At 44.6% G+C, this 12,727-nt stretch overlaps 1 protein-coding gene across 1 annotated transcript in view; it reads left to right on the top strand.

Annotated features, from left to right (window-relative positions):
- Positions 1-213: 213 nt before the first annotated feature.
- Positions 214-12,727, top strand: part of FBXO40 (F-box protein 40) — a 38,078-nt gene continuing 25,564 nt past the window's right edge. Inside the window, 4 exon segments of the mRNA XM_019544122.1 lie at positions 214-657; positions 660-727; positions 730-801; positions 12,057-12,086. Coding sequence (XP_019399667.1) covers positions 618-657; positions 660-727; positions 730-801; positions 12,057-12,086 — 210 coding nt within the window. The 5' untranslated portion in view covers positions 214-617.

Here is a 12,727-nt window from a genome sequence, read left to right as displayed (position 1 = left end):
GTATTGTGTACTAGCCTCCATCCTTTTTTTTGTCAAGCCGTCTTTAATAGCTATAGTTAGTTCTTGAAGATAGTTGTAAGCCTTTTCTTGGCCTCGACTTTAGCAGAATGCTTCTGGCTCTCCACCAACATGGTATCTCCCCCTTCCTCTCCCCTCTTTCCCCCTCTCCCCCTTCCCCGCCCTCCCCTCCCCCCGAGAAATGGCAGAGGCATGAAATAGAAGTAGCTTGTATCTTTGGATTTTTTGCAGTACAGAAATAAGTCTGAAGGCAATTAGACACATGCCATTACTGTGTATTAGTTTCTGTTGCTGGAGTTCATAACAATAGGAGGAAAAAGCATAGTTATGAGACCAATGAAGGGCACAGACCAGTATGGGCAGTTCAACTTAAATTCGGAATAAGTGGTAGCATGGGTATGTTAAAGGACTGCAGGACACGCACAAAAAATAGTTCTTGTATGTGGAAAATGTTTATTAGCCATTTGACTGAACACCTAATTTCAAAGACATGAGTCATTTCTTCCCCTCCTGCTTTCTCTGTTAAACATCATTCCAGAAGTGACAGTGTTAATAAATACAGTGAAATGGTATCTCTGTAAGCCGAGCCACATGGTCACATGGCTCAGCGTGCTGGTTTTATTTTTAACAACCCAAACTACTTATATACTTTTCTACTTGGGCTTTCTCTGTCTTTCTGTTTGTTCCTCTTTCTCTGCACCTACGTATCCCTTTCCACCTCACTTCAACACTGCTGAGCGAAACCAAGAGTCTTGGTGCTATCACAGGGATCCTATGATCAAGGTAAGGACTTGTAAATAGAGTCTTTATTAAACAAAGTTTATGCTTTATTTCCCAGCTATGCCATACAAATCAAGACTGAAACCTACAAATCTCAGTGGTTAAAATAAAACCACTTAGATTATAAAAACTTATAAAAAATAAGTGATCACTGGTGCTCAGTGCCCCAGTTTTTATCCACTATACCTCAACACCTCTAAAATTGACATGCAGGATGTCTCCTGTTGAACATCCAGAACACAGGCACCCAATATTGGTGAGCACTTCTGAAAATGTTGGCCTTAAACTTTTTTGTTTATTCTTCTAGTAATCCATACAAATTCTGAATATTTTAATAGTTCGGTTATATACTTCCCTAAAACAATTGCATATACACTGTAAATTACATTTAAGAAAAAATTCAAAATATGGGCTCTAAGCTGTAAACTTCAACATGAGGTTGCAGAAGCAGAGGCAGAAGGTCAAACTTAAGATTCAACCTTTGGGATTTTCAAAGTATTCTGAAAAAGGAGGTTGCAAGATATATAGGTGAAGGGCTGGAAAAAAAAGTCAGGAGTAACCTTGAGATGCCCTGAAGCAAACCATTCATAAGACTTTAAAAACTAACTACAGGGGAAAAGCAGGGAGACATTTCCATGTCTAGCCCCAAAGTAGATTCTAAGACAATATAAGATTAAATAGAGACAGTGTTGATGGCACATCATAGAATTGATATTTTTAATATTATAAGGACCTTTTTAGTTGCTCATAACTTTGGCAAATTTTAACCTTTTGAATTGAAATTTTCAGTGCTGGGTTCCTTTCAATTTTGTCTTTTCTTAGAGCAAAGTTAAAAAAATTCTAGCAACTAAATTGTAACGTTCTTATAAATGTAAAAGTATTGTAGTTGTTTAGTTCAGAAGCTTGAAATATGGAAATACGATATGCCCTGTTGTTAGAGAGTTGCCTTTTGTCAGCCCTATAAAATCTGACCAAATTTGGCCAGGTTATAAACCACTGAAAAACTGCAGATAGCACATAATCAGCAGAAGTACATGAGAGTTCAGCATCATTATGCTCCAAACAGTTTCATCTCTGCTTCTGCTGCATCCCCGCACAGCTCCCAGGTGCTAACAGATGTCATATACAGAAATCCCACCAAGCCAAGAAACGTGCTTTATTCTGGAGTGTTACGGGGATAACTAGAACTTTTTTTGCAATTGTTCTTCCTACAGTTAGGGGCCATTGCAGTGCCAGGCACCAAAACTAACAGCAAGGACACTATCTCCCCTGTGCTCTCAGTGTTCTCCTTAGGTCTGTGCAGCTGGAAAGGCCCAAGGTAATCATTTGACTCTACTAGTACAGGCTGAGAAGCAAAGGTTGGGCTTGAGAGAAAAAAAAACAGCAATGGAGAATTGGGACATAATCTAGGTGTGGGGGCTGCGTACACAGATACAAATGATGGAGGTGGAGAATGAAGCAGGAAGGAAAGTATAGAAAGAGGTGGGATGGGAGCCAGGGAACAGAGGCAGAACTTTATCTACAAGGTAGCATCCCTCCCTAGAACCAGGCTGTCAGTGATTTCTACTGATGAGATCTCTGTCTCACCTGGGTTCTGGTTCACAGAAGACACCATTATGCTTCAAAAGTTCTTTAAACTAGTGGGCAGGGGCACTGATGGCATTACTGCAGTGACAGCATGGAGCTCATCATGGTCTAGGCACCTCTGTATTTAACTAGGGTCCCAGAGAGGTTTTGCAACCTGCAATGACGCCTAGTTGGTTGTGTCTAAATTGTTTTTGGTACTCAAACTAGCTAGTTTGTAGCAAACTCAGGTACTGCTACATACTTTGCAGTCATACCTATTATTGCAATGTACACTTACCCATCAAGGGTAAATGACTAGTATGAGCAGGTACTCAAGTGATAGAGGTGTGAACTGTGGCTCTTGGAGGTGCAAACCCTGCCACTTGGACCACATCAGGGCCAGTACAATTCCATATGATGGAATTCCTGTTTACTCCGTGGTTTAAAGAACAAAGTAAGCAACTCCAGTATATCACATTTGGCAAATGAGGGTTGCTTTAGTGTCTGGTGAAAATGTATTATAATATAGTCTTTAAATGCATAATTGCATGCTGTTTTTCCACAGCTCCAGGAAATAAAATGGGGTTGTGTAGCCAATTAAGTCTGTAAGTTATCTGTTTGATGGATATAGAAAGTGTATAGTGAATGAGGAGAGGGCTGCAGGGATGGAAAAAAAAAAATCTGTTGTTTAAATCAAATGGATTCCAGGGAAATGGATGTTTCCTCCCACTATCAGAGGTCCTGAGTGATGCATTCACTGCACATTCATGGTAGCAAGTGACAACAGAGAGAGAGCCATAAAAATACTAAGTACTCTGAAAAATCAGGCTGTAGGTATCTTCAGCTGGACATCCAAAATGTGTACACTTCAGTATCCTATTCATAGGAATAATAAAAAAGTACTACTTTACATCAAGGAGTGCTGTGAAAATAAATTAATTAATGTTTGTAAGTTGCTCAGATACCACAGTGAGGAATGTTCTAGAAAGAGACCTTAAAGAAATTAATAATTCTTATTATTAGTACATTATTAATTAGTGCATTAGTACATTATTAATAATTCTTATTATGTAGTACATAAGACATGGGGCCACACAATTTGTAATGAGGATAAAAAGAAATACTGAGCATTTACCCATGCAGTAACCAACTGTGCACTTAATGAGGAACATGAGCATTCTTTTAAAGAAATTTTTTGAGACTTCTGAATATAAGTATTTGGATTTAAGCATTCCTAAGATTTTTCCAGAGTAAATATGCTTAATTTTGGCAAGATGATTTGTTGTAAATTTGCAATCAGATCCTAAAGATGTCCTATGATCTTTATCATTTGAGGAATCTGATGCGCTACTACACTGTCATTCAAATGGAAATTTCCTCAAGTTTCTTTAGAAAAAGTTTGGATATGATGCAACACCATATTATCCTAAGACATCAATGATCTACATGTAGTAAGCATCCTACCAGAAAACAGCTGCACTATTTTGGATTAATTTATGAAAGCTGAATTAATTTAAGAAACTCACTGGTAAATAAATTGTTTAATCTATGAACGCGTTAGACCTGCCCAGGGGTCAGACATCACCAATGTCAAAACAGTAGCTGTATATTTTAAACTCTATTTGATTTACCATAAAGACAATATAATTGTTTTTTGACTAAAGTGGACAGAATGGGAACACCCCGTAGTTCTGAACACATATCAAGCAAGCTTTTCAATATATAACCCAATTTTTGTGCATTTATTTGCCAGTTGCCAAGAGCAGGGCCAGATTAATGTATAGGCAAACTAGTCACATGCCGGCAACCCTGGTCTTTTCCTCTGCAGCATCAGCACAAATAGCCCCATTCACCTCTCTTCCCTTCTCTTCTCTTCCCTTCCCCTCCCTTTTGCAGGCCTCGCTGCAGCAGCAGCTGCTTCCTAGCTGTGGCTCTGAGTCCTGCTCCCTGCGGGCAGCAGCGCCAAGGTGGAGAGGGGTGTTTCAACTGGCCTGGGGCCTGTGAGTTTATTTGCCATGGGCTACTAAAGGAGTAATCCAGCCCTGGCCAAGAAACTGAGAGATACAAAGCTGTAGCCAAGTTCAGAAAAGTTTGCTCTTCTTATTCAACCTATTTGCTCCTTAAGTACCTTAGAATTTTATCTGTTACCTTTACTGACCCCAGAATTATTTTAGCATCTGTTAGTATTTTGAGTTGATATTGCTGCTGGAGAGTGAGCCAAAATTTATTGCATCTTGCATCAGCAATAGTCATTGGCCAACGTCTGAAGACAGAGCTTCTGATTACTGGCTAGATGACAGGGAAGCAAAAACCCATTAGGCTCTGGCGGAGATTGATGCTTAATAAGAAAAATCAAATCAAGCAAGTTGGATATTCAGCAAAAAGAGATGAAAAGTCACTCTTCTCCTCTCATAGGCTATAAAAAATTGATAAGGCCCAGATTAAAAAGATCAGGTCTGAGCTCACATGAACTATGACTCTGCATCTAAACTTCAGGCTCTGTCCTCTGTTCATCTCTGGTAAGAGCGAATGAGGTGATTTATTTTTACAGCAGACAGAATTAGTTTCATTTTATGCTAGTGTAACTGAAAGCAGGATCAGCTCCAGAAACTTTGTTGACTATACTTTTTGCATTCTGCGCCCAATGGACTTGTGCAAGTTGTAAGTGAAATGAATGCTTACATGCATTAGTTACCATTCAGTTTTATATATATGTGTGTGGGTATGGGTATTTATATATACATACATACATATACATAAATCTATATACGTATGTATATATAAATACCCATACATACACACACACATATATATTCAATATATATGTCAATTGCTGTGTATATATCTAGATATCTATATCTAGATATCTACATATCTAGATACAGATAACAATGGTTTGTCCTGGAGTTAGTCCCTCAGTGGAAAGTACTGTTCAAACATTCATGTTTTTTCTTGCTGCGTAACATACCCAGCCTTCCTCTAACCTTATGTAAGTCCTGGCTGAGACTATTTTTAGAGATTACATTTGCAATGAAATACTATAAGAATCAAAGTGGCAGGGATGCTGCCAGTGAGAAATAAACTGCCCAGTGTCTTGTTCTTCTGAGCTGCTTAAATGCAGATAAAACTAATACAGCCATGAGAGAAAGATCTTATCTTTTAAAATATATGAATATTGGACTTCTAGACTGAATCACAGAATCATAGAAAATTAGGGTTGGAAGGGACCTCAGGAGGTCATCTAATCCAGCCCCCTTCTCAAAGCAGGACCATCCCCAACTAGATCATTGCAGCTTTGTCTAGCTGGATCTTAAAAACCTCCAAGGATGGAGAGTCCACAACCTCTCTGGGTAACCTATTCCAGTGTTTTACTACCCTCCTTATGATAAAATTATTCCTAATATCTAACCTAAACTTCCCTTGCTGCAACTTGAGACCATTGCTCCTTGTTCTGTCATCCACCACCATTGAGAACAGTCTAAGTCCACTGTCTTTTGAACCACCCTACAGGTAGTTGGAGGCTGCTATTAAATCTTCTCTCAGTCTTCTCTTCTCTAGACTAATTGTGTCTTTGTATACACCACCTTTTTTGCCCTTTCATGCACTGCAATGGTGTAACTGTTTGCACAAGCAGGTTTTCTGGATGCTTTAAAAGTCCTTCTGGTGCACTAAAGTAAAACTCGTCAGATGTAGTTTAGTTTGGCCCACCAAGAATTAAAGTGTCATATCCATAGATTCATTGTGTACAAACACAGAGGCACTCAAAGATATGTAATGAGCATCTTTGTCCACCAAATGGCACTGCAACTTTTTTGTAGTTCACCCCTTCAAACTGCTTCCACTTTCAAATTGTTTCTGCTTTTTTTTCTTGTTCTGTTTGCCAGCTCCATGCACCCACAGCTGTGGGGCAGGGCACAGGTGAGGGACCCCAGGCTGGGGACAGGGCAGCACTGAACTGTCCTGCTTTCCTATGGCACAGGCTGGGGACTAGGCTTAATTAGTTTGAAAACCAAGTGTGTGCAAACACTGGTGCGATGCTTCAAATCTTAATTCATTCAAAAACCGAATGCATGCAAACACTGATGTGATGCTCCAAAATAAACAAGTTTAAATTTTATAAACTTATTTAATTTAATGAGGATTAAACACCATGGTGAGTACAGGCAATTAAGCCCAGTTCTCTTAGCCTCCCCTCAGAAGTCATGTCCCCCATCCCTCTCACCATTTTTGTTGCCCTCCACTGGATTCTGTCCAATTTATCCAAATATTTTCTGTAGTTGGGGGTGGGGCAAAACTGAACACTCCAGATATGGCTTCACTGGTGCTGAGTAGAGGGGAATAATCACTTCCCTTGACCTGCTGGCAACACACCTACCAATGCAGCCCAGTATGCCGTTAGCCTTTTCAGCAACAAGGACACACTGCTGGCTCATATTCAGCCTATTGTCCACTGTAACCCCAGGTCTTTTCTGCAGAGCTGCTGCCCAGCTGGTCAGCCCCCAGCTTGTACTGGTGCATGGGATTGTTCCATCCTAAGTGCAGGACTTTGCACCTGTCCTTGCTGAACCTCATGAGATTTCAGCTTTTTCTGCATTCTCTGTCACAAGGTTGCCTCCCCCATTCAGTAAGGGACCCACGCTTTCCCTCAGCCTCCTCTTGCTGCCCACATACTTGTAGAAACCCTTCTTATTACCCTTTACATCCTTTGCTAGCTGCAACTCCAATTGCACTTTGGCCTTCCTGACTTCATCCCTGCAAGCACGAGCAATGCTCTTATACTCCTCCCTAGTTATTTGTCCAAGTTTCCACTTCTTGTAAGCTTCCTTTTTGTGATTTAATTTACTGAAGAATTCCCTGCTAAGCCAAACTGGTCTTTTGCCATACTTGCTAGTCTTTTTGCACATTGGGATGGTTTGTTCCTGTACTCTCAGCAAGCCTTATTTAAAGTACAGCCAGCTCTCCTGGACTCCTCTCTCCTTCATACTGCCCTCCCAGGGGAGGAACTCATCCTGCCTATCAGTTCCCTGAGTAAGTTGAAGTCTGATTTTCTGAAGTCCAGGGTCTTTACTCTGCTGCTCTCCATCCTTCCTTTCCTCAGGATCCTGAATTCAATCATCTCATGGTCACTGCTGCTTAAGTTGCTACATCCACTACTACATTCCCCCCAATTCATCCCTGTTTGTGAGCAGATCAAGAAAAGCATGGCTCCTTGTTGGCTGCTCCAGCACCTGCACCAGGAAATTGCCCCTTGCACTCTCCAAAAACTTCCTGGATTGATTGTGAGCTGCTGTATGGCCCTCCCAGCAGATGTTAGGGTGATTGAAGTCCCTTATAAGAACCAGGGCTTGTGATCTGGAAGCTTCCGCTAGCTGATTGAAGTGGTATAGCAGACGCCCACTACAACATCCCCCTTGTTGCTCTCCCCTCTAACCTTAACCCAGAGACTTTCAACAGGCCTATCTTCAGTTTCATGCTATTCATATATTCTACCATCCTAACTTCAATACTAGCCAGTAGCAGATGCTCCCAAGGAAGGGAAGGAAACTCCATGTTGGGCAATGATGGATGATACAGCAGGATACAACACAGGAAGTGGTTGTAACACCCTTTGGTGTCTGGACTACACCTGGTCTACTTAGTCTCACCTGATCTTCCCCGGTTAATCCCTAACCACACCTACCACATCTTGATGGAATATTACTATGAAGTTAGGGATATGCCCTTTCGGGACTGGGACTAGCCCTTAGGCTAATGTTTCCCAACCTTTTTCACCCCATGGCACACTTACCTAAAGCACCATGGCACACTGGGCGCAGAGCAGGGGAAGGTGCATGGCCAGCTGGACACTGACCAAAGGAGGAGGGGTGGTGTGTGGCCAGCCAGATGCGAATGGGGAGGGGGTAGCACATGGCTACCTGGATGACATTTGGGGTTGGAGCCATGCCCCCTATCTGGCTGAAGCCATGCTCCCCATCTGTCTGTGTCCACAGCAGCAGCAGGTAGGGGCGTGGTTCCAGCCCAAAATGGCACAGCACACCTGGACGTGCCTGATGGCACTCCAGTGTGTCACAGCACACCGGCTGGGAAACGCTGCCTTAGGCCTCTATTCCACCTCGTGCTACTCCCACTTTATCTTACACCACAGGTCCTCAACCTCCAGCCCATGGGCCAAATGCAGCCCTAAGAGCCATTGCATTAGGCCCATGGGGTCACTACAAGTTGGGAAATTTGGCAGTGGGGCGCAATGACCTTGCTTTCCTGCCAGTTATCTGATCCCTGACTGGCAGCCCTGGCACAGGGATTTCCATCATCTTTTTTCAGCCTCATCTGCCTCCAGGAAACTTTACCAAAGGCAGGCCTATATCTGGGGTCAGTTTTTCCCTCATCAGCAGCTCCTGCACTGGTTAGCAGTCTGGAGTTCAGTTGTAGTTTAGAGCTCACAACTTCAATGCAGCCTCTGATGACGAGGCCATGCGTCTCTCCTGTTAGCTGGGGCACAGATACCACCATGGATAGAACCAGGATTTCAGAAACAGGGGTGCAGAAGCAGTGACTTGTACTGTAGGGTATTGGGGGATTCTGCAGCCTGGCTTCCCGCCTCCCTCCACATGCCAGGACAGCCAGACCTGGCAGCAGAAGCAGCAGCCAGGGACTGATTTTAAGTCCCTCAAGCAGACAAGTACTTTTCTTGCCCCCTCTCTTCCCCTCCAATTTCCCTTTCCCCTGCCTGCTGCTGCCACTGTCCCCAGCTAAGTCAGAGTTCTACAGCATAGTTCCTGCCCCACTGCAACCAGGCTGTATGTGGAGCAAGGCTCAGCTAGAGCAAGCAGCAGCCTCTACATAAGCAGGAGGATTCCCTTCCCCACTCCTGCTCCAGGGGGGAACACCAGGGGGACCAGACAGGGAGGAGAGCCCCATCTTGCTACTGCCTCAGTCCCTGATTGAACCCACCTCTGTGGGGAACCCAGCTGCAATCGGCAGGAGCGTCTCTGGAGTTTCCTGGGTACCCAGAGACAATGGAACTGATGGGTGGTGAAGCAGGAGGGAAGGGGAGGGGAGAAGATATGCTGCTGTGCAAAGAGGGAAAGAGAGTGAGGATTCTTATTTGCTTCAGGCACTTAACAAAACCCCACCCTTGGCTGCTTCTCCCATAACACAGCTGACTGAAATAGGGATGCATGTGTGCCATGTACCCCTTCCCCCAGATACACCCCTGGTTCCAGGAGTTTCCTTCTTCTGATGGGATTTCTTTCCTCGACAGAGTTCAGGGCTAAGCCTCTTACCTTGCTCAGCAGTGGCACTTCTCCTGTCCAAGTTCTTGATGCTCTGGACCACAAAAGTTATGTTCTTAAAGGGGCCTTTCCTGCCCATCAGTGCTTTCTCCATGACAGGGCTTGGGTCCCCTGTTACAGATAACCTACCAGTCAGCAAGGCTGGATCCAGAGGGGGTGCAGGGACATGGTCACCCTCCCCTTTAGGCCATGTCATGGGAGCAGCAGCCAGAGATTATTTGTAAGCCCCAAAATAAGGTGAAAATCCCAACCCCACCCTGCTTGTCTTCTGTGTTCAGTGACACTTCCCCTCCTTCTCCATCCCTGGCTAACCTGGGGTTGGGGTGGACTCTAGAGGCACTCCTGCCCCACTCCAGCTAGTCTGCATAGGGAACCAGGCTCAGGTGGGGAAAGTGGCAGTGGTGACAGTGGGTGAGTTCACCTGTCTGCCATGTCCCCCAGGGTGTTCCCTACTAGGCCAGGCGCAGGCCCGGGGGGAGGGGAATGAAGTATGTGTGGGGCAAGAGCAGCTCTGGAGCACCCTCTCATCCAGGGACAGTGGCAGCAGTGGGTGGGGGAGGAGGTGAATGAGAGGAAAAGAGACAGAGTAGAGAAGGGAGGGGAGGGGGTTCCAAGAGCCCAGGAGTGGGGGGATTCTTACCTGATTTAGAAAAGTCCTGGCTGCTGATCCTGTGGTGCTGTCCTGGTGGGAGAGGTGGGAAACTTAGAGTAGGGGTACAGCTACCCCTGCAGCATGGGTTGTTGCTTGCAGAGCTCACTTTACACAATGCTGAATCTGCCTCTGCAAGCTGGAGAAAGGCCATTTCATTCCATTTTGTAGGAATGAAGAAATAATGTTGAGTTCTACGTAAATCAGCACACTGCTTTGACTGACTTTATGCATAGAAAAAAAAAGGGAATCTATAAATCCAAGCAATTCAGGGCTCAAGCTACACCATCCTATATAGGACTGGTGTTTTTCCCCTCTCCCTGAAGCAACAGGCCTTGGTCAGAGCCAGAGCAGCAATGGAATAGTCAAGCATGACATATCCTTTCAGAGCTGAGAGTTCAAACTGAACGAGGTCAAGTTTTAATATAGGTATCAATTAGGGTTGTGTGAAACAGGACTGTTTCATTTTGACTTCTGTTTTGCCATTTCAAAGGGACAGTATTTCGTTTCATCATTTCATTCTGTTTTGAAGCACTGATCCATTTTGTTTCATCAAAACTGTTGCACTGTTTCGATGCATTTTGACATTTTGCCCATAGGCTATAATGGGGAATTATGAAAATGCCTATAACTTTGTCATTTCTTGCCTGATTCAGATGAAAATTGCAGAGATGGTAGTCCCTTCTGAGGGCAGGAAGCCTGCCATGTTTCAAGGAGATAGGTGCAGAGGTTTCTGGGAAACTGCACCTCAAGGTGCTGACAAGCAAAACTCATGTCACTTGCCAGCAGCAGCAGCCTTCTGTCATCCTGCATGCAGATCTGGGGGCTTGCAACACTGGGAGGGCTGTGGGGTTGTGCCAGACTCATCCTGGTGCTGCAGGTCCCCAAATCTGCCCTCGGGATGGCAGGAGGCTAGCGCTGCTGCCTGGGACTGGTGCTGGGCACAGCCCACATCCAGCACTGGGAAGACTGGTCTTGCTGCTGGGCCCAGACAGAAGTAGCAGCCTCATTCACTGCACAGGTTTGGGGGCCCGCACCCCCAGGAGGAGTCCAGCAGTGCTGGAAGGCCAGGATGAGCTCTGTGGGGCTGGTGGAGTCATTTGGAGCGCAGCCCTGGCTCTCCCTGCTTCCCATCACCAGGCTGCACCCTGAGCAGCTCTGTGAGCCCCATGCAGCTAATCCTGGCGGCAGAAGGCTGCAGGAGAGCCAGTGGTGGAGCCACTTGCAGTGCAGTCCTGGCTCTCCCTGCCTCCTACCGCTGGGCTGCTTTGAACCTCAAAATGTTTTGAAACGTTTTGCATGCCCTCATTTCATTTTGAAGCTGTTTCTAAGCCTTTTGTTTCATTTTGATTTCACTGTTTCAAGCGCAAAATGAATTGAAACAGCTTCGAAAGGAACACTTGTTGAAATTTCACACGGCCCTCATATCAATATGTCAATTTCCTTCCTCTAGTATTATTACTGATTCCCTCTCATTAATTCTCACAGTATCACTCCTTTCCAAGGAAGAGCACAAAGAACAGGGTTCAGTGAACAGGAGAGAAGAAGGGTCTTATAGCACACTGGGCCCTAGTCCACTTGCTCTGTCACAGCTGCTGCTGTTTGTTAGGATGGGGTGTTTGCAACTGAATGTTCTGCAGGGAACTGCAAAGTACTAATGTCTAGGCATTGGAGTACTGGTGCCACTGTATTTTTAGTTTACTGAAAAAGAAGTTTGATTAATTTACTAATTTTGTGCCTTTTTCTCCCAGAGGCAACCAAGACAGTCCACTGGAGCTATGGTAGGTTCCTGTTCAGAAGAAAATATGATTCACTTGTTTTAAGACAGTGCCAGCAAAGTTGCCAATATCCTTTCTTTACCTTGACTGCATATAAATTCTCCAGCTTTGTACCATTCTTTGTTGCAGATCAAAGGAAAATAAAAAAAGGTTCTGATTTGGTCATCTACATGGCACTTTTGGTCCTATAAAGCAGACGTTCCCAACCCCTGGGCCATGACCCGGTACCAGGCTGCAAAGGGTTGGCTGCCAGTCTGCAGGAGAGTTAGCTGCTGGACCAGAAGTCCAGAAGTGACCGTCATAATGCGGACTGGCAGCCAACCCTTTGCAGCCCGGTCCACACTATGCCAGTCACTTCCAGGCTGTAGTATGCTGGTCCACAGTTTGCTGGTCCGTGGTCACTTTCAGTCTGTGGTCACTTCCAGTCCATGGTTTGCCAGTCTAAAAAGGTTGGGAACCACTGATCTAAAGTGCCAGAAATTGCATTTAAGCAGAGGTAGACTGTGTGCAAAGCCTAGTTTTGTAGACAGTCTTCAGAGATGATTACATGCATGCCCAGACTGGACATGCATAGAAGTCTATGCACTGGTCACAAATTTAGCTGGGGACATACATGTGTCCCTTGTGGATGAATAGTGGCACTC

This window comes from Crocodylus porosus, unplaced genomic scaffold, assembly GCF_001723895.1.
Source record: "Crocodylus porosus isolate Cpor-Errol unplaced genomic scaffold, CroPor_comp1, whole genome shotgun sequence".
NCBI lineage: Eukaryota > Metazoa > Chordata > Crocodylia > Crocodylidae > Crocodylus > Crocodylus porosus.
Note: the sequence above shows the minus strand (reverse complement) of the source record. Positions and strands in the feature narration are given on the sequence as shown.